The sequence below is a fragment of the Prosopis cineraria genome, unplaced genomic scaffold, assembly GCF_029017545.1.
Source record: "Prosopis cineraria cultivar Desert tree isolate PC_DT_omini unplaced genomic scaffold, ASM2901754v1 PC6, whole genome shotgun sequence".
NCBI lineage: Eukaryota > Viridiplantae > Streptophyta > Magnoliopsida > Fabales > Fabaceae > Prosopis > Prosopis cineraria.
Window position 1 is genome coordinate 225,522 of NW_026555337.1, and position 21,451 is coordinate 246,972.

Consider the following 21,451-nt stretch of genomic DNA (forward strand, 5'->3'; position numbering starts at 1 on the left):
GTGTGCATGGTGAGCTGCAGTATATGAGGCCAAAAAAAGAAAAGGGATCCTTTTTGTACCACACGCCGCAGTGTGCGGTACATGTGTCATGGCACACGATGTGATTTTTACATAATTTAATCATGAATTGATGTAAAAATCAAAAAGAAGAGATAGAGGAAATGAAGAGGATGCCTTTTGCTTTGCTAAGCCTTTTTCCCTTAAAGGCTTGGGAGCATTTTAAAGCTAGAAACACCTAAGTTAAGTGTCCTAAACTCCTTTCCTCCCATTCTCTTCCATTTTTATGAGGATTAATGTTAGGGTTTAGGTTGGGATAATGATTTTCGATTCATATAGGTTATGAATCCAAACTTATTGAATTAAGTAGAGTTAATGGGAGTTTTTTGGAGTATTTAAACTTAAAAATTAAGGGTTTTTACATTTTTGGTTGGTGAGCTTCATTAATGTCCAAAAATAGACATTTAATATGAATTTATGAGGGTTGTTGTGACATTATTGACCCTATATGAGTTTGATAATTGTTAGTTGGGATGGATAGAAGTTAACACACCCAATGAATAAGCATAAATGTAAGAAATAAGGGTATTGATATTTTTAGAAGTAGAAAATAAGAGCTTAGAAGTGTGTAATTGATAATGTTGATGAATTGGAGTTGATTAATTGTAGATTAATCATCCGAGTACTATATTTGGCTTGGGGAGAAAGCTTAGAAGCATATTTTAAGGGGTAAATGTTTGACCTTTTAAAGGTTTGAGGTAATCGGGAGAACCTTATTTCAGATAGTTGTTTATTAATAGAGTTTAATGCGAGAATGTATATATTAGCATGTATGATTTAATTTTAAAAGTGAAGTATGCCCTAAACTTTAATGATTGGATTAATTGTGAATGTGCATATCTTTTGTTTGATTTGAAATATGGAATTGAACTCGAAATGACATTTAAAGCTTGACATGTAATGGAAATGAGAAGTATGATGTCTAATGTTTATGTAGTTGTATCAAAATATGAATGATATATGTGTAGTTGAAATGTGTTATAAGGTTGAGAGTTTAAGCTAAAAACATTTGTGAAAATAATATACATGCTCACTTGGGTAGCGTATTATTGTAAGCCTAATGTGTTATTGAATTAGTAAAATTGTAAAATGAGTGAGTATCATACATTGCATGATCAGTTGGCGGGAGTTCGCCTAGGGAGAGGAGTAGATAAAATTCATATGATACTTACAGCAGCTACCTTTTGGTGTGCGAAGGCATAGCCTTATCCCACTGTTTGTTAAAAGACTGTCTCATAATTTATCGAAGGACTAGAACCTAGCTATTTCTACTAATTTTTTGAGGAGGTTAGTTTAAGGTATTCGACACCCTACAGATTTGAGAGTAAGGGAAATCATGGTCTGAGAGTGAGTCTTATAATCTTTGATTAGGTCACATCTCACAATTGGTAAGCTTAGGTAGTCCAGTCACAAAGACAGAGCCCTATTTGCTATTATAGCTCACAGTTTTAATCGAACAAAATAAGAAGACTATGAGAATGATTTGATCATGTATATGTATTTATTTGACGTGTCACATGATTATTAAGTTTGTGGCAAGTTGCGATAAGGATTATGCCATTGTAGTGGCAATGTGTATTGAGATGATGAGTTGAGTTACTGTCACATTTTTTAGTGTCTTGTTGCAATGCACTATGGAATTGAGTTGATGAATATGACTAATTATCGAATTGTGAAAATGTGACTTGCATTATTTGAAATTGATATCTTTAAATAATCAACTCACTTTATGTGTTTTAATCAATTGATATACAACTGTACAGGGTAGATGTACCTTAGTGACTGAGTAGTTAGACTTACTCCTCTCTTTTAATATTTTATAGGCTCTAGCTCTATGTATAAAGGAAAAAAGTTACAAAGGCTTAGGAATCTAGGACTCCTACTATATAGCCTCTTGACCCTATTTATCTTTGTGTAATAATTGATACATTGCCAAGTAAGTTTGAATTTTGCATACACTTGCACTTTTGATATTTTATGATTTTGGAATGTATTTTGAACCCTAGGTTATTGTCTGTATGTTGCTCAAGTGTATTATAAGACTAAAATACTAGTGCAAGGGTAGGGACATTTAATCAATTACAATTGTGAATGTTGTTGTTGAAATGCAATGCTAAAACTTTCCTCTTTTGTCTTTGGTATTAAAGGAGTTGAGGAGTGAACATTTGATATAGTAGTGTATATGTGCATGTGGTATGTTGTAAAGGTAGTCTTAAGTCCTATTAGCATGGTCTAGGTGTTAGAAATGGCTTTCGGCACTTGTATAGGGTTTTGAACGCCCTTTTAGTTGTGAAAATTGTGAATAGTTGTAAAAATATGTTTGGATATCTAACTTCTTAGTTTGACTTAGTTTGGAACTAAAAACATATGCCATTAACTAGTTTATAAAAAAAATTTCGTAGATACCTAGATCATTTCATCAGACGTTGGAAGAAGAAATGAGGCACGTTAGAAGTTTCTTGAAATTGCTGTCAAATGACAATAAAAATGTTGTCTAATATTGTATAACATGCCACAACGCATGGTACAGAGAGTGAGGAGCCATGGCGCATTGTGCACAAGCCGCAACGCATTGCTGTGTTTTTTAGCTTTTAGCATTTTTCAACTGTTTTCAAGTTATTTCACTCCTCTAAAGTGTTTCATGCTTCCGAAACATTATTTTTACTCTAATTAAGAGTTCAACAAATGATTTTGATTTACTTTTAAACTATGAAAATTTGGGATCTCATTTCTATAAATTACGAACTTGGTAATCTAATTTAAGTTAAACCCTTGATTACCTTAGACATAAGTATTAAATGTAATTAGATAAAGAAGATTTTACAATTTATCACATGCTCATACTCAAACCCAATCTCATCACTCTATATTCATAATAACTATGCGACACATGCATCATAGCAATAACAATTCAAATTTAACATGAACAAGTTTCACCATTCAAGATATTAATACATTAAGACAATTGATCATGATCATCTTAGCATATGACTCATGCCATAGCATACCAAGACATAATTCACAAACATAATCATATATAAAAATTAAACTTTCAATTACTTCAACTCTTGAGTTTACCACTCTTAAAAGTTCATTTTGGATTTCTCAAGGGAGTTTCCCACTAACGCAAACTCCAAAAGTAAATACTCTACAATCAATGATGAACAATTAGCATGAATGACTAATCGTCATTAATTACTCTTAACCATAGTTAAGGCATTAATCTCTCATTAAGTATGATTAAGCAAAACTAATCCAAAAACTCACTTCCATTAAGCTGATTGAACACTATTAACTAACTTTATTAGTTTAAATTTAATTATTTAACTCTAGAGTTAACTCTAAACTCCTCTTTAATGACATTAAATGCTACCTTCAACATAAACCCAATATTAGAACCTTAAAACTTCATCTTGAGACTCTATTAAAGTCATTAGAGTGGCAGTACTAGCTGTCACTTTTGGAAAGTACCTCATGCACGAAAGAAAACCCAAGAAATAAGAAGAAGGAAGGAAAAAGAGAAAGAACACTTACCTAAAGGTTTGACAACCCCAAAATATACAATGTTTTCTTTTCATGTTGTCTCAAGTTGGGAATTGGTGAGTTTTTTTTTTTTTAATAAGTACTCCTTTTATTTATTTTATAAGTTATTTTTATTAATTTTATTAATACCAATATAAAAAAAATAGAATGAATAAAAGTATGTAAAATTTAAATATGTCCATATATAATAAATTTTTAAAAGTAATGTCATGTTACTTTTTTCTTTTCATAAAGATAATTTTAAAAATATTTTTTAAATATTATTTAAAAAATCTCACTATAATTCATAAATAAAATTAAATATATTTTTTAAAATATGCCTTGTAATTGGGATCCAAGAAATATTTGTTGACGTACACCGGATTTCATATTTTCATTGTGGTCGCACTGCGGAAATCTCGTAAGCCCTAGCTCCCCTATATTTGATTTAATTCAGCTCCAATTGTTGCCGTCTCCGGCCTCATCCTGTTTCGTCGTTATCATTGTCTTGGCATCTCCATTTTCCTCTTTCATCAGTAAGGGTATATCCTTCTTCTGCCTTTGTACTCCTCAGGAGAAAAGGAAACAGGTAATCTCTTTCTCTTCCGTCACAGTCACTGCTGTTGTGGATCCCATGTGTATATCGTTGGCATTTTTTCCCCTTTGGATGAAGTTATCTGCGATGGCCAAAAAAATAATGAAGTCTTCTGCGTAAATATTTAGAAGGAAGAACTGATATAGAGGAATATAAATGAACTCTATTCGAACAGGAAGAACTAATAAAGAAGGAAGATGGTCGAATTGTATATGCGCCACAGATGGCCTTTGATCATGTTAAACAATGTATTTTTGTGGATATGGAAGACATTATTGATTGTGCTTGTGAGCTTTGCTATTGTAGGAGCCCTTGATGGCCAAGTAGTGTATTGGCATATCTCGTATTTTTGTTCTTTGATGGCCGGATACTGTATTAGCATATTTTGCTGGATTCTTTTATGGCTGAATATCGTAATTGGTGCCGTGAATTATTTCCAGCTGAGCTGTAAGGTTTTTTAATTTTTGTTGTTAAGTGGCATGCTGATTGAATGCTTTATGAATTATTTGCTGGTGTAATTGCTGCTGCAAATTGTTTCTCCGTGAATTATTATGTTGTAATTGGTTATTGAATGTTTGTGGTGGCCTGGTGGGTGAATACTGCTATACATGGTTTTGGATGAATGTTGTGTAAGTTTACTTTATCATTTTGTATGAACATTTTTGTTTTAGATGATTTTTTTTTGTTTTTTGGTATTCATATTTATTTTTATGATTATGGATGACTATTTTATCATTTTTAATATAGTATTATTAAACATATAAATGATATTAATTTAATTATGGCCATGGTTCAAGTATGATTTGACCATTGGACCTTGAACTAGCACCTCAATTTAATTTTTCATGCCTTACTTGTTATTGATTTTCTGTATGCTTGTCACTAGTTGGGCTTGTAATGTATTTCCTGGCTGTGTCATGGCTGAGAACATATTTACTTTTATAGCAATTAGGAGCTTAGAATTGTTTTTGGCTTCTCCTTAATTACATTTTTATTTTATTTTTGAAATGTACTATTATCTGCCCTTGTAAATATCTTTCATAAATCACTTCCAAGATCAAGCATGCTTGAAATGAAAACCTAAAGAGGGATTCAAATCTTCCTGCTCTTTATATTAGTTGCTTATTTTTCTACATTACTTTGTTTGGATTTGTTTAGTGCAGCTTTCTGACATTTTAGTAGTAGATGTCTTCATCCTACACTTTTTTGTCATTCTGATATTTTATGTCATCACGTGGTCCTGTTCTTGGGGTTTCTTTGTGCACAAAAAATGATCCTTTGCAGGCATGACCTTTTATGATATGTGAATTCCTGTTTGGCTCTTAAGCTGTTAATTTTCTTTTAAATCTTTTTCATCTGGTTATGAGGGAATTTGGGTGAAGAAGGCTTTTAAAGAAGTTATCATTTTTCTATCAAATGAAGCAATTTAGAACAACCTTTTTGGTGATAATTGGGTTTCTCTGAGTACTTTGGAGCAGTTTCACCTGATTCTTTCCAAATGATGGAGAAGAAAACATTGCAATTTGCAGTTTATGGGTGCCTCTGGTTTGTAAAATTAGAGGAGATCCCTTATTTCCTTAGACTTGTTTTGGTATTGTTTATGACATGGGTATTATAAGAGAGTTACTGCATCTGCTACGCCAAGGTGTTCAGCTAATCTACGACATTGTTTGTCTATTAAGTTCAAGGGGTTTGGGAATAATAAGGAGCATAAAGTCCTTTAGCACCGTACATATTTTGCAAGCTTGTGGTGTCTATAGTTAGAATAGAATTTGAGAGTCTATAGTCAGAAGTTTCTTTCACCACCCGAGGGAGATGATTATTTTTTTGGCTTCTTTATTAAGGCCTTGTTTGATATAATTGAAGTGTTTTTAATGGAATCAAAATTGAAATAGAATTGGGATATAAAAGTATGTTTTGTGTGACATGGAATCCTGTATAATTTTTAATTTTTTAAATGTATTTATAATATGAAAAGACCAAAATACTCCTAGCAAATTTAAAACATAACAACTCTATCCCTATGGAACCCAAACCTGAACCTTTCCTTCATCATCCATCAAGTAGCTGTTGATCACTCCATCATTTTGTTAGCTGTTGAACCTTTCCATCACTATCTCTCCGTTAAAAAATGTAAGACATTTTTAATTGAATCTCACCTTTTAATAAAGTAATTACTTATCTTCAAACTAATACCATCTTTTTATATTTGCCCTTATTTAATAGGGTGTTTTATTCTAAAATAGATATAAAGTGATCTATACATTAGGGGCACTTTTGGAAAAAACGTAATGATTATACTTTGAAACACTAAAAATGCCTAACATTCTTGAACATCTAACTCTTTAAAAAATACCTTACATTTTTTAACAAAGGGAGTATTTTATTATATTTATCAATTTGTGTTGATTATTTTGATTTCTATTTTCAGCATTGAACACTAGGATCTCATACAAATTTGTGGCTGGTTGTCTTCAATTCTAAGGAAAGGACAACATGCAAGTTGTTCCAGCTGAAGGTGAAAATGCATTGTTAGCTGTTGGTCCAAGGCCAATGGAATGGTCCACTGTCCCATATAGGGCTCCCCAAGCTCCTGGGCCTAATGGAAAACTGCGAACATCAAGCTTGGTCTCCCCAATCATGTTGCTGACAGGTCATCAGAGTGCTATATACACAATGAAGTTCAATTCAGCAGGAACAGTAATTGCATCTGGATCTCATGACAAAGAAATTTTCCTCTGGAATGTGCATGGGGATTGCAAGAACTTCATGGTGTTAAAAGGTCACAAAAATGCTGTTCTAGATCTTCACTGGACTACAGATGGGACTCAGATAGTGTCAGCTAGCCCAGACAGAACTGTGCGGGCATGGGATGTTGAAACAGGAAAACAAATAAAAAAGATGGCTGAACATCTGTCATATGTGAATTCATGTTGCCCTTCTCGGAGGGGGCCACCTCTTGTTGTCAGTGGTTCTGATGATGGGACTGCTAAACTATGGGATATGAGGCAAAGGGGTTCCATTCAGACATTTCCAGATAAATACCAAATTACAGCCGTCAGTTTCTCTGATGCATCAGATAAGATATTCACTGGCGGTATTGATAATGATGTCAAGGTTTGGGATTTGCGTAAAGGTGAGGTAATAATGACACTTCAAGGTCATCTAGATATGATAACAGGCATGCAATTGAGTCCTGATGGTTCCTATCTTCTAACGAATGGCATGGATTGCAAGCTATGCATATGGGATATGCGCCCTTATGCCCCTCAAAATCGCTGTGTGAAGGTATTGGAAGGGCACCAGCACAACTTTGAAAAGAACTTGTTGAAATGTAGCTGGTCACCTGATGGAAGCAAAGTCACAGCTGGTAGCTCAGATCGGATGGTTTACATATGGGATACCACTTCACGACGCATCTTGTACAAGCTTCCAGGCCATACAGGATCTGTTAATGAGTGTGTATTTCATCCCAATGAACCTATTGTTGCGTCTTGCAGCAGTGATAAGCAGATTTATCTGGGGGAGATCTGAGGCTTTGACAACCATACGCAAGAGTTCTGCTTGTATGTGCCTGTTGGATTCTGGAGATGCTGATTCACTTGTATTTGGGGAGATCTGGGTCGCTTAGTAGGTCAATTTAGTGACTGTAATATTCTGGTACAGCATTTTCTCTCTCGTTTTGTTGCTGAACATGTCATCTAAGCTTTAGCATCTGGTAAGGTGCCATTGTTTGACATTGAACTTCAGGGGCTTTTGTTTTGATCTAATATTGTTGGTGATAGCCATATCGCTCTGAAATAGTCTTCCTAGGTGATGTAAGAACTAAGAATTATGGCTGTGTCAAAATTCTCGAAATGGAGCATTAGGAAGGTGAAGAGGATGTTCTCTCAACCTAAAAATATCTTTATGGTCGTTTGTTGCAAGGAAATGTTGTTTGAACAGCTCTTCTCGTTCAATTAGGTAGTTTGGAAGTATTCAATTTTGTCAATTTACTAAATAGGTCCCCTCCTTCGATTTGTTCCCCTCCTCTAAGTTTATATCTGAAGGCCAAAAGGCGATTTTGGAGCTTCAACCAAGATCTTGGAGGCATTCTTAAATATTGGAGGGCGATTTGAGCAATTCTTGAGTAGATTTTATGGAAATTTTTCTCTTCTATTCTATGCTCCTCTTTCTTTTTGTTGCACCTTCGATTTGTTCCCTAATTCCTGATCATCTAGCATGGACATGTACAAGGAATGTCAGCATTGACTTGGACACCTTGAGATCGATCCATACTAAATAAGATTCTCAATAACAAAAATGAAAGAATAAATTTCCATTTAAAAAAAAGAAAAACAAAGTGCACGGATGTAATATGGTGACCGTTAGCTTGTGCAATAACCTAGTCAACCTGGTAAAATTGGGGTTCAATGCAGTCAAATTGAGTTGGGTTGGGTTAAGCTTGCCTAAGGTGCAATCTTTGTGCTTGGTATAACACTCTTAGTCATTAATCAATGATTGAATACTTAATAAGGTCTTTAAGATCTAACTAGTCCGCAAATCTATGATTTGCATGGAAGTATTATAGACCACTAGCTTATGGATTTTCCATGGCATTCTAACAATTTCCCCATGTTTACTTGACTATTTATCTCTTTTAATAATGATTGAAATGGTACTAAGTGCATGCTTGATCATCTAGGTTCTTTATTGTGTGTAGTAAATTAAGCTGTTGATGTTGAAGACTTTGAACAACACTTGATAGAATGGTATCATTAATTGAAACTATTTTAGATTAATCATTTGTATAAAAAAATAGTGAATGAAGTTTTCTTCCCAATAAATCACTTGGAACATCGTAAACAACGCAAGTTTTCTCAAGCTATAGATTCAAAAAGTGCCAAAAATAATGAATCACAGCTCATGATTTGGAAGACTCAACAATGGCACTGAACAGAGAGGGAAGGGAGCGAAGAAAAAGAAAGACGACTGCAAGATGAAGAAAGGATGGAGGATGAGGGAAAAAATTATAATAATTTTACAACCCATGTCGCATGCACGCATCAGCATTTAACATCCATCTCATTCGTTTTTTAACTTAGTCATGCCTTTCCATCACTAAGAGACTAGATTGCTACCGTTAAAACTATATAGGGTTCGACTTTATAGCTATGATCTAGTAAATTGGATGTGCATTGTTGACGCCCACCTAGCGCAGATATGCTCAAATCCAATTGAGATTGAATGTACTTGGGCAATGCAGTTACACCTTTACTTTTATTATGAAAACGCTGCACTTGCATCTGATGGTGTTTGGCAAATAATATTTAAATTTTTGTATTATCTTCTTGTAATATAATGTAATTTTTGTTGTCAAGGATGTAAAAATAGGTAATTGTTTAACGGTAAATTGATTTATTGGCAATCAATTGTTCTTTAAATTGGCGTGATTAAACTTTATAAATAACTATAGTGGCTATTAAAAATATCCCTTACTATTTTCATAAAAAATAAGTAAATTTTCAAAATATTCATTTGTATTTTTAAAATATCTATAAGTTTTTTCATACAAAATGAGTAAATTTTAAGAATTACCATTTGCGTTTTCAAAATATTCTTTAGTATTTTCATAAGAAAAGGAAAAATTTTTAGAATATGTATTTGTGATATTCTGAAAACACAATATAGATGCAATATTCAAACCCTGAGTTTTAATCTATATTTGAATATGCATTTTGGATATCTTGAAAATGTAATTTTTCTTTATTTATTCAAATTATTATTTTGAATATCCTGAAAATTTAAATTTAATATCATATTTTAGAACTATAGACAGATATTTTCAACCATATGCAGCTCTTTTCCATGATATGCAATCATCCTCCAAAGAAATGCAATTTGTCTTCCACTTATTTGAATAAACATTTTAGATATTCTAAAAATTTTACATTTAATATTATGTTTTATGACTATATGCATGTATCTTCAAGTATATGCCACTTTTCTTTATAATATGCAATCACTATTCAAGAAAATGTAATTTTTCTTTATTTATTCAAATATATAAAAGTGATATTCAAATATATGGAAAAATTTTTGTATATGTGACTCTTCTTTTATGATATGCAACCACCCTTTTAGAAAATATAATTTTTTTTCATTTATTTGAATATGCAAAAGTAATATTCGAATATATGGAAAAAAAATCACATATGCGACTTTTCTTTCACAATATACAACCATCTTTTAAGGAAATATAATTTTTCTTCTATTTATTTAAATATGCAAAAATGATATTCAAATATATGAAAGAAACATTCAATATGCAATTCTTCTCTCATAATATGCAACCATCCTTCAAAGAAATTTAATTTTTCTTCAATTTATTCAAATATGCAAAAGTGATACTCCCTCCATTTAAAAATATAATATATTTTTAATCGAATCCCATCTCTCAAAAAAGTAGTTACTTGTCTTCAAACTAACTTTATCTTTTCATATTTACCTATACTTAATAAGCCCTTTCATTTTAAAATAAATATAAAGTAATTTATTTAAGATGAGCACTTTTAAAAAAAAGACAATGATTATATTTTAAAAACTAAAAATATTTTATATTTTTAAACATCTAACTCTTTAAAAAATATCTCAAAATTTTTAATGGAGGTAGTATCTGAATATATGGAAGAAACACTACATATGTGACTCCTCTTTCACAATAGGCAACTACTATTCAAAGAAATATAATTTTTTTTCTATTTATCTAATAAACAAAAGTGATATTTAAATATATAAAAGAAACATCTCATATGCTTCAATGTGCTTCAAGGCTCAATAAATTATCACCCAAGAACCATGTGTATGAAATATTGACAGCGAAAGGCTTTGATCTACTTTTGTTTTTTTTTTTATTTTAAACAAGGACATTTATATCATTTAGTCCTTAGCAATTAATGCCAGTGAAGCACCTAATTTTAAAATCTAACCCAATTAGCAAATAAATTTGTGATGAGTTTTTTTGGGTAATTTTCCCATTAAGTTTTAGGTATTAAATTCATAATTGAAATAAATTTAAGAAATAAAAAGTTTTATTATCGCTTTTTTGCCCATAATTTTGAGGTTAGAGTACACTGTTATTGTTTAATTTTATAAAAAAATTTATTTTGATTCTTTAATTTTATAAGTTATCTTTTTCAGTCTTCTTAATTCTATCACGATTAGTTTTATAATAAAAAATTTCTATATTAAAGTTTAAATATTAATAAAATATCTTTAAATATTAATATATTAATTTTAATGTTTTAAAATAACAATTATTAATATAAAAAATAATCATTTAAAATTAATATTATTAAAAATAAATATATAAAAGCTATTTTATAAAATTAAAAAGTTGAAATTGAAATCTCATCTAAAATTGATCGGATGAAAAACATACCCAGCCTGTTTTTCAATTGCATGGAAGCCCGACGCTGCGTACACAGCCGGTGGAGGCGTTTCATTACTGTCATTTGATTCCTCGCTGGAGGCAGAAAGCCATACAAGATAAGAGTCAACCCTTACCAGTTGCCACTATCAATACCAGTCCCAGTAATGGCTTCAGCTTCAATAATCAATTCGTTGACCTCTCCCTGCAAAACCTATTCTTTCCGAGCTTCTGCTGCAACTCCCTATTGGTCGGGCAGCAGCACATCGCTCAGACTCAGATTCGGCGATCGTTATCAGAGTGCAAGACAAAGGGTCTCTTCACCTTTCTTAGCTACCTGCAAAGCTGTGTCTGTGAAGCCGCAAGCGGAGATCGAGGCTCTCAACATTGCTGAAGATGTTACCCAGGTCACTTAATAGGACATGTGATTCTTGATTCGCGAACATTTCAGTCTTAATTTATTTACTTCTGCTAAACCTTTTCCTGGTTTTCATTTTTGTTTGATGGCCAATTATGAAAATTTTAGCTGATTAGGATCTCTAGCAGATTTTGATAATCCAACAAGCCTAACAAGTATGCTGGTGGAAAAAGGAGATCAAGAAAACTTTTTTCTTTCTTTTGTTTGATTTTTATGTTTTGCTGCTGACACAGCTTATAGGAAAAACGCCAATGGTGTACCTGAATAATATTGTCAAGGGTTCAGTGGCAAATATTGCTGCCAAGCTTGAGATCATGGAGCCATGTTGTAGTGTCAAGGACAGGTAAGGGGATGAATGCTTTCCATTCGAGCTGGCAACCTTTTTTTTTTTTTTGGGTCAATAATATCAGCAACCTTCACAATGCTTGGTTCAATGGAGGGGAGGGAAGGATTTTAATAGAGGGGAGGTGAGGAGAGGGAAGAGGAGTATTTATAAAGGGGCAGGGAGGGATTTAATAATCCCCCCAAATCCGCCCAATTGGGAGGGGAGTGTCCATTTTGTTTTAACCAAACTGCGTCCTCCCCTCCCCTCCCGTTTAACCAAACAAACTTAATGTAATATGATACTATAAAGTTTTGCTTCATTCTTCATCAAATAGATGGGACTTGTTTTATGGTAAGTGTTTTGTATCAAGATATTAAGGTAATGAAAGCTTATAAATTATTTATGTGATTGAAGCTAAAGTTTGTATGAGCCTGACATCCTTACTATGACCGCATGAATTATGCGTATCGGAGGATGAATCAATCTCTAGGCTCTGTTTGATATTACCAAGGGTTATGTAATCCCTTTCCATTCTACAAAAATTGATATATGCAATATCTATTATTTCCACATGCAATATCTATTATTTCCACATTACCGTTACTGAACGCTAAGTATTTTTTTCTATTATTTTTCCCATCTTGCATGAGATGTTTTTAATATACAAAATCATCTTTTCATTGCATTCCCTTTTTCATTTCATTTTATTTTGTGTATCAAATGGGCATAAATTTTTCAAAATTTCTGAATTTTGTTTTCAGGATAGGATATAGTATGATAAATGATGCTGAGCAGAAAGGAGTAATAACGCCTGGGAAGGTAACTTACAGTTATAACACAGATAACACTTGCTCATTACTTATTGTTATTGTTGTTGTTGTTGTTAACTTTATTCATAAAGGATAAATCTATCGTGTCCCTTTCAAGGAGATCTTGCTTGCCTGTGGCTGTAGTATATCATGTTCTTATTTTGCCATGGCGATTGGGAAATTTCTAATGTTGCCATTGATTAGTCTTAATCTGAGTCTAATCATCCATGTTTATATATTATTAACAATAAATTGTGTGATCTCATGACAGATGGCACACTGATATATTTGCTGATCTTGAAAGTTCTGATTAATCTCATCTTTGAAACGTTGGCTTGCTAAACGCTTAGCTTAGCCTTCTTAGGATGGAATAATGAAATCTTTTTGCCTTGGTTTCTTACTGTGTCAATATGTGAATTCATAGTTGTTTCTTTCAAAAAAGAACGATGGCGCATTCTAAAATTGTTGTTTCAGCAATTTCTTTTGCAGAGGTTTTTGTTATTCTAATTTCACTTGTTTCTCCTTTGCATTCTAGAGTATTTTGGTGGAACCTACAAGTGGAAACACAGGAATCGGTCTTGCATTTATTGCAGCTTCAAAAGGATATAAGCTCATTTTGACCATGCCTGCGTCAATGAGTTTAGAAAGACGAGTTCTTTTAAAAGCATTTGGAGCTGAGCTTGTTTTGACAGATTCATCAAAGGGCATGAAAGGGGCAGTTCAGAAAGCTGAAGAAATTTTACAAAGCACACCGAATGCTTACATGCTTCAACAATTTGATAATCCATCTAATCCTAAGGTCTCTGTAACTGCTCACTTTTTATCTCCCCAAACATGGGTCCTATGTTTCTGGGAAGCCCTTGTGAACTGATAGTAGGATATTCTATTTGCTGGAATGATGATGGCCAAACCAATACTTTGCACTTCCATTGATATTTGGTTATTTGTTACTTATCTTCAGTTGAAACAGGAAGCCATGCTTCCAACAGGATCAAGAAGTCTAGAATAGTGAAGAGTCAAACTAAGTACAGGTGGAATGTGCTACTCCATTTTCAAATATAAGAGAAACTACCATATTTGTTTTTATTTTTATTTATAAGCAAAACTAAAAATTTCAAGAAGAATTTATCACATTTTCCCCAAATTGTCCCTCGTAAAGTCCATGTTTATTTTGACTAGACAAATTTGTTTTATTAATTACAGGGATAATTAAATCCCAGTTTTTTAAGTTCAGACATAATTATTATACTTCACCGACTTTCTTAAACTATGTGAATTTGTTATTTTCTCCTATATTTCGAAACAGAGGAAGTGAATGTTCTGCTCTAGTTTTGATAGCACTATCAAGGAACCTTTTTACTGTGGTTTAGGTGGTATTAGTTTCATAATCAAGAAAATGTGAATTATTTGTTACTTTAATATTGTGGCCATGGGTGTTTATTGAGAATTATGTTTTGGACTTTTGACAAACATGTTACATGACATGTGGGACCTGAATGTTTGCTTAGAGTTGATTAGAGGGTTGTAGAAGTTGAAAATATACATTTTAAGAATTGCATTTCTTGAAAGTTAGGTCCTTGGCCACTAGTTGCTATAGATATGGAGAAGGACCTCAGATAATATTTAAACTGTAAGATGAGATTTGTTGATCTTCATTATGTTTAGTCTAATTCATGACAAACTATATGCCATAATTGGAGAGTATTGGCATGCTGAACTTCAGTGTGTTCTGATGTATGATGTTGGATTCAACTATGCAGATACACTATGAGACAACTGGCCCAGAAATATGGGAAGATACAAGAGGGAAAGTGGATATCTTGGTTGCTGGAATTGGAACTGGTGGAACCATTTCTGGCACTGGTCAATTCCTAAAACAACAAAATCCCAAAATACAGGTCACTATTTCTCATTGGCATTGTTAAACCTCATGCAACTTCTAATTTCAATCAATGTAATGACGTGAAGTTAAGGTTTGTAAAGTACTTGGTGGAGTGGCTGTCTCTTAGCATACATTGTCATGTATTGTCACCAGCAGGAATAGTTTATTTAAGGAAGGCTTCCTATTGGTTTCATTTTGAATTTTCTTCCATGCGTGACAGGTTGTTGGTGTAGAGCCCTTAGAAAGCAACATACTATCAGGTGGAAAACCAGGTTGGCAGATAAGAAATCCTATACACTCAGTCCAGTATATTTCTTTTTAGCTTTTTCTTGAATTGATTATGTCTTTTTTTTTTTTCCAATTAAACTGCAGGACCTCACAAGATTCAGGGAATTGGGGCTGGATTTGTTCCCAGGAATTTGAATCAAGATGTGCTTGATGAAGTTATAGAGGTTGAATTTTGATGCTTCCCCTTCACCGTTTCTCTTATTCATGTTACTGACTAAATTATCAAGAAACAATTATTAGAGGCTAGAGTGCAGTGAAGTTTAAAATATTCTGCTTGCTCATGTTCTGCAGAATTTTTGAGTAATATTGTGTTATTACTAATAAAATCCTTGTTGACTTACCAATGGGAGTTGGGTATAGTGGAAGAGGCTAGTCTCTTAAAATGTAGCAAACCAAGGTCCGAATACCTACTAGGAGAGGTGCCCACATTAACTGCTTGACCGTGCTTCAAACAAGATTGCCTCCAATTGGAGGACACCCATGAGCAATATTTAAAAAAAAAAAAAAAATCCTTGCTGACTTATTGGGTTGGAGATGATAATCTTCATGACATTGATTTACATATGGGCAACGGCTTATTGCATCTTTGGATTTGAGTAAGAATGATAATGCCATTATGGGATCTCACTGCCACCATCTAGTGTGACAAGCAGTAGCTTAATTTTGTATGCGCTGTAACTGCATGCTTTAAGTTGAGTTGTATCTTGTGATCTAATGGTACATGCTATGTGAAATTGATGGTCCATATGTACTTGCTTTGTAATCTTTTCTCAACTCTACACTAGGGGTCTTAGATTTTACTGGATTTGCACAAAACTGAGTTCCTCTTTTAAATAGAAAATGATTAATGGGTTTCATAAAAATTGTATATTTGTAAGTGCAGAAGGAGTACATTTTTATCCAAATACAAAACCTCAACAGTGCAAGAATAGTGGTTTAATGTACTGATATTTTCACTAATGGCCTTGTGACCTTGTGGCATGAAAGCTCCCTATTAACTGGGAGGTTGTGCATTTGATTCCGGCATTCCACTTGTAACCTCTGGCCTTTAGTGCCTACCATTCTAAATAAAATGATGTACTGATGTTTTCAAGCATTTTCCATGGTTCCTTTTGACTTTGTATTAACCTCAGGCATTCTTGTTGCTTCTGTTGAGTTCAGATTTTTTGAATTATTCCTACTCTTAACATGCATTGATGAAAATTTATTCCTGGTTTTTATTAGTCTGATTTATTAACCTTTATTTTGGAAAGTTTTGCTGAGATTATTATTTGCAAACATTTGGTGGTATTCATATCTAACTCAGTTATAGCACCAGTATACAATATCTTATATTTCATGGACAAGCCTGAAGTTTCGAAAGTTGTCATTCACCTTTACTTTTTGTGATTGATTTACTGGAATTATGCGACCCATAGAACCAGTGAGTGTGCTGCTATGCCTCCACCTGCGATATATTATTGAGAGATCCCATAAGTTGCAGCCAAATATTGGCTTATGATTACAAAGCCATATGAAATATCCTAATCCCAATATATCAAGGAAGGCAACAACTAAATCCTTTCAAATGTAATGGTGGTATGAGACTGATTTTGAATAAGGGTATAAAAGTTCTTGAAAACTTGAGGAGCTTTAGATTTCTCCTTTAAAAGATAAGTCCATGTCCCCCTTGAATAGTCATCAATGAAAACAATAAACCATTTAGCACCATCTATATTACAATTCCTTGAGGGACTTTGATGGAGATTTGGTAGTATGGAATGTCAAATCCCACGTTGAGTAGTATGTGATGCTCAATAGGGTATTTAGTTAGGTTGGTTCTTCCAGTTCAACAATGAGCTTTTGAGGAAGGGTTTCCTATCCCGCTTAAGTATTCATCAGGCCCCAAACATCATTATGAACAAGTGAGAAAAGTTTAGTGGAGGCATGTTCATGCGCAGGATAAGATGCCTTAGTATACTGTGATAATCAACATGTCACATTCAAATGATCTAGAATCCTTATTGAATGAATAAGGATAAAATTTTCTCATGTATTTGGGTTAGGATGGCCCAACTATAATGCCATCACATTGAATCACTAGAAATAGAAGAACGAATTGATGGAATATTCATGCTCATGATCCTTCCTTTGAAGTCATCATAAGACGAATTGTTGAATTTCAAGGTGGAGGGCTTAAAACACTTGAAGGAAGACCCAAGGACTTAAGTGAAAACATATTTTATTGCTCACTCCAAAGTTGGTGAAACTAGGAACTAGAATTTTCTTGACTTTTTTTCATCCCCGTCCTTTTTTTTCTTCACTGCTGTATAATAACTTTGTAACATCCTAGACTTTTTTTATTCTATTTTACCACCATACATTAATTGTTTTTTTTTTTCTATATAAACATCGCCATGGGAAAAATTTATTTTCTATGAATTTATATGTCCATGTCTCCTTGATCTTGTAGCATGCAGCATTGGCGGAAAAAGAGCCAAATAGAATAAAAAAAATGTTGCATGCAACATTGGCGTAAAATAGAATGGCAACATTGGCAGCAATTTCTGGTTCTCATATAAATCCAATTGCTGCCAATCGCATATAAGAATGTTGTAGTACTAAGGGACATTCATGTTCCCTAGTTTGGGGTTGTATAACACTCCAACGTGCAAGATAGCTGCTTTGTTTTTCATCAATGAGAATGACTATCTTGCAGGTTCCCAGCACTCACATAAGAGGTGTAAAGTATTATGTTTTCGCCAATCTTAATGGTAATGGAATTGGCAAGCCAATCCATGCTTCCACCATGATATTGTTTGCCTCCCACTCTTCAAGCATTGGATCTTCGTTAGAAGGTTGCTTGGTAGCACCTATGAGAAAGTCACGCTTGCCTTTATCCTTCGCAAACAGCTTGATGCTAGGAAAGAAGCCCATTTGAAGATAGGTTTGCCCATTAAATCGATGGGCTGTAGGGATGGGTCACTTGGCACTGGAGGGATGAGATTCTGTTGAGGAGCTGTGTCCCTTTTGGTTGGCCATCAGAATTTAGAGTATAGCCAAATTTGATCATTGGTGGATCATATTCTTGGCTTTGATGCCATGTGGAATTATGTGACCCAAAAAACCAGTGAGTATGCTGCTAAGCCTCCACGAATGATGCATTATTGAGAGGTCCCATAGGTTACAGCTGTATGTTGGCTTGTGAAGACAAAGCTTTATGAGATATCCTGATTCCAATAAAGCAGGGAAGCCAAGGACTAAATCCTATCAAATCTATGTCAAAATTAAGATAACAGAATCATTCAAATTTAAATAAAATACTAAAAACCATAAATAAGAAAGGAATAAAAACAAAAGCTATAGAGTCCATGGAGAAACATGGGGCTGAGCTGCAACAATAAGCATGTGCTATGTCTAAAGCATGGTTACAGCTTATCATCCAATAACTTTTCATGCTCTGCCATATTGTTTTTTGTGTTATCAGTGATTACTAGAAGAATGTTTCATTTTGAACCCCAATTCTCAACTGCTATGCCATGCCTAAAGCTGCCTTTTGTGGGCCAAATTTATATAATCTAGTATTAGGACCACCGCAATAAATTCTGCATGCCAATGTTTTCTTGGTCTATATTCCATAGTTAACCGTTTTGTCTTGTGAACTTGGCGGCAGATATCAAGTGATGAAGCTGTTGAAACTGCAAAGCAATTAGCGCTCCATGAAGGCTTGTTGGTTAGTTCTTATGTTTGCCTCTTCAAGTGTTTGCATGATTGAGTTTCTCTAAATTCTACTTTGAATTCATTTCATACATCCATGTACTTACATGAGACAAAATAGTTGCATGTAACAGGTTTTATAGGAGAAAAAAATTATGCCCAATAGGAATTACCTACGAATTAAATATTGGTTGCAATAAGTTGTCTTTTTCTCCACCACTTCTGGTATTTTTCCAAAAGTATGGTCAAACTGTCAAATTCCACGATTAGGGAGTGAATAGTAACTTTTTATCTCTTAGCTTGTTTAACTTTCTCTTTGAATCTTACCTCATAGCAATATCTGGCCTAAATTTAGTGTTAATATATACTCCCTCTATCCCTATATATAAAGTGTTTTCTAGAAGCTTATTTGTCCCTAAATATAAGGGGTGGCAATGATTTTTTTGAGTAATTAGACAAGTTTACCCTTCTCTTGAAAAATGGAATAGATCATTAAATGCATATTTTCCTACCACCATCATAATATTAATTATGATATTATTAGGGGTAAAACTGAAAAATCATTGTTTTTATATAAGTTCAACTAAATAACAAACTTTTATTGGTATGTGAGATTCGGTTAAAAATATCTTATATATAAGGACGGAGGGAGTATATATATATTTACTGTATGCTTTGGCCCTTACATGCGCCTTAATTGGATATCAGGTAGGTATTTCTTCAGGAGCTGCAGCGACAGCAGCATTGAAGGTTGGAAAGAGACCTGAAAATGCAGGAAAGCTTATAGCGGTATGCCTTATTCCTCCTTTAAAAGCTTTTAATTAATTTCTGATCCATGGAATTTTATCCACCTACGGCAGGATGTCTTTGCCTCATTTTCAAAAGCAGCAAATAGATTACTTAAGACAACTTGAATATCAGATGGACTAATATAGTCGCCATCGCTCATTCTGAATTTCCTTCTTTTCATATAAGTTTGAGATAACGCAACCTTTTACCTAGTTCTTAGTTAACAATCTGACCTTATGGGCAAAGTCTAGGTACACCTATATTTCTGCTCTGTAGGTGTATGATGTTATTTACTTGTCCACTTGCTTCTAATACTCTTCTCATGTTCCAACATTTTAGATTATGTATTAGATTTTGGGAAAGGTAAAGATTAAGAGGCATTGAGATTTTAGGAAAGTCTTGAGAAGATCATGCTGTACTTGTGGTTTTGGGGTGGTGAGAGTAAAAGAGATCACTTGGTTAGTTGGGAGGTGTCTTGTTGGTTGAAGGAGAATGGAGAGTTGCTTCAAGGTGACTTGGTGTCTAAAACATCTCCCTAGTGGTTAAGAGGCTTTGGCGGTTTATTTGGAGCGTATTTCTATGTGGCATAGGATGATCAGGGGCAAATATGGTGTTCAGTTTAATGGATAGGATCCTTGCTTTGATGCTACTCATGCAAGCCCGTGGAACTTCATCTATTTGATATGCCCTTCCATTTTTTCAATGCTTTCGTCTCATGTTGGAGATGGAACTTGTCTTCATCATTGGGAATACCATTGGATGGGTGAAGCTTCTTCTCTTGAACATTGTCCACATGTTTATCAGTTATCCTTTTTGCATAATGGTTTAATTTTTGAGTTTTTAATTGGATAAAGTAATCATTTGGTGTGGAGTTTATGTTTTGCTATTTTATGTCTCTTTTATTAATCATGTTTGACTTTTTTAATTAAGTTGTACTGGTTTTTTTGGTTAGGATGTCATAACGGTAGAAATGTAATTAGGACCTACTTTTGCTTTTGGGTTGTACACATAAGCAAATGGAATTTTCGTCCTATGTTTTATTTGTTTTTCAAAGCACTGAAACTATTATTTATATGCAGGTTGTCTTCCCAAGCTTTGGGGAAAGATATTTGTCTTCTGTTCTTTTTCAGTCAATTAGAGAAGAATGTGAGAGAATGGAGCCTGAGCCATGATAAAACTTAGAATTTTACTCTTCTCATACATTCTCCTTTGTCAATTATCATCCTTGAAAAGCTCGGGAGACAATAGTGTGACATGCGATTGTCCATATTATGTCAGCTTTTCGTTAACAAAATAATTACAAAAACAGTACGCGGAAGTTAAGGCGTGTGCAATGCCCTGATCTTGTAATTTGGTAACATGAGCTTGCTCATGTGCCTTCGGTGCCTTGTGATATACTCTTGATTGGACTGATGGAGCGATGAGCTTGTGCCTTGAGCATCGAATAATCATGTTGTCCTCTTCCCTTCGTCCTCCAAAGCCTACACGTTAACTATTAACTGCTGATTTTCAGCTTCTTACTTCGAACTATGATATATAGGGCATTTTTTAGGAGATAGGATATTAAATAGTTTTTATAATTATTTTTTATTTATACTCCTATTTCATGTATTATTCTTTTTTTAAAAAATGTTGCATTGAATTTTAATTGTCATCATTTAA

The 21,451-nt window shown here is 33.6% G+C and overlaps 2 protein-coding genes across 2 annotated transcripts; both read left to right on the forward strand.

The window, feature by feature from the left end:
• The first annotated feature begins 3,963 nt into the window (after positions 1 to 3,963).
• Positions 3,964 to 8,118, forward strand: LOC129314605 (uncharacterized). The gene is made up of 2 exons (XM_054958084.1): positions 3,964 to 4,168; positions 6,606 to 8,118. The coding sequence occupies exon 2, from the start codon at positions 6,671 to 6,673 to the stop codon at positions 7,706 to 7,708; it is 1,038 nt and encodes a 345-aa protein (XP_054814059.1). The 5' UTR covers positions 3,964 to 4,168; positions 6,606 to 6,670; the 3' UTR covers positions 7,709 to 8,118.
• A 3,479-nt stretch (positions 8,119 to 11,597) lies between these two features.
• On the forward strand, positions 11,598 to 21,237 carry LOC129313210 (cysteine synthase-like). Its single transcript, XM_054956173.1, has 10 exons — positions 11,598 to 11,989; positions 12,234 to 12,343; positions 13,087 to 13,144; positions 13,670 to 13,933; positions 14,895 to 15,032; positions 15,237 to 15,288; positions 15,389 to 15,468; positions 18,957 to 19,016; positions 19,709 to 19,789; positions 20,869 to 21,237. The coding sequence occupies exons 1-10, from the start codon at positions 11,750 to 11,752 to the stop codon at positions 20,959 to 20,961; spliced, it is 1,176 nt and encodes a 391-aa protein (XP_054812148.1). The 5' UTR covers positions 11,598 to 11,749; the 3' UTR covers positions 20,962 to 21,237.
• The last annotated feature ends 214 nt before the right edge of the window (positions 21,238 to 21,451 follow it).

Bases quoted from the DNA above. Each gene is read 5' to 3' on its own strand.
- LOC129314605 (XM_054958084.1), top strand. From the start codon at position 6,671: ATGCAAGTTGTTCCAGCTGAAGGTGAAAATGCATTGTTAGCTGTTGGT.
- LOC129313210 (XM_054956173.1), top strand. From the start codon at position 11,750: ATGGCTTCAGCTTCAATAATCAATTCGTTGACCTCTCCCTGCAAAACC. The intron at 12,344-13,086 runs GTAAGGGGATGA...TTTTGTTTTCAG, and splicing joins TGTTGTAGTGTCAAGGACAG to GATAGGATATAGTATGATAA. The intron at 13,934-14,894 runs GTCTCTGTAACT...TCAACTATGCAG, and splicing joins ATAATCCATCTAATCCTAAG to ATACACTATGAGACAACTGG.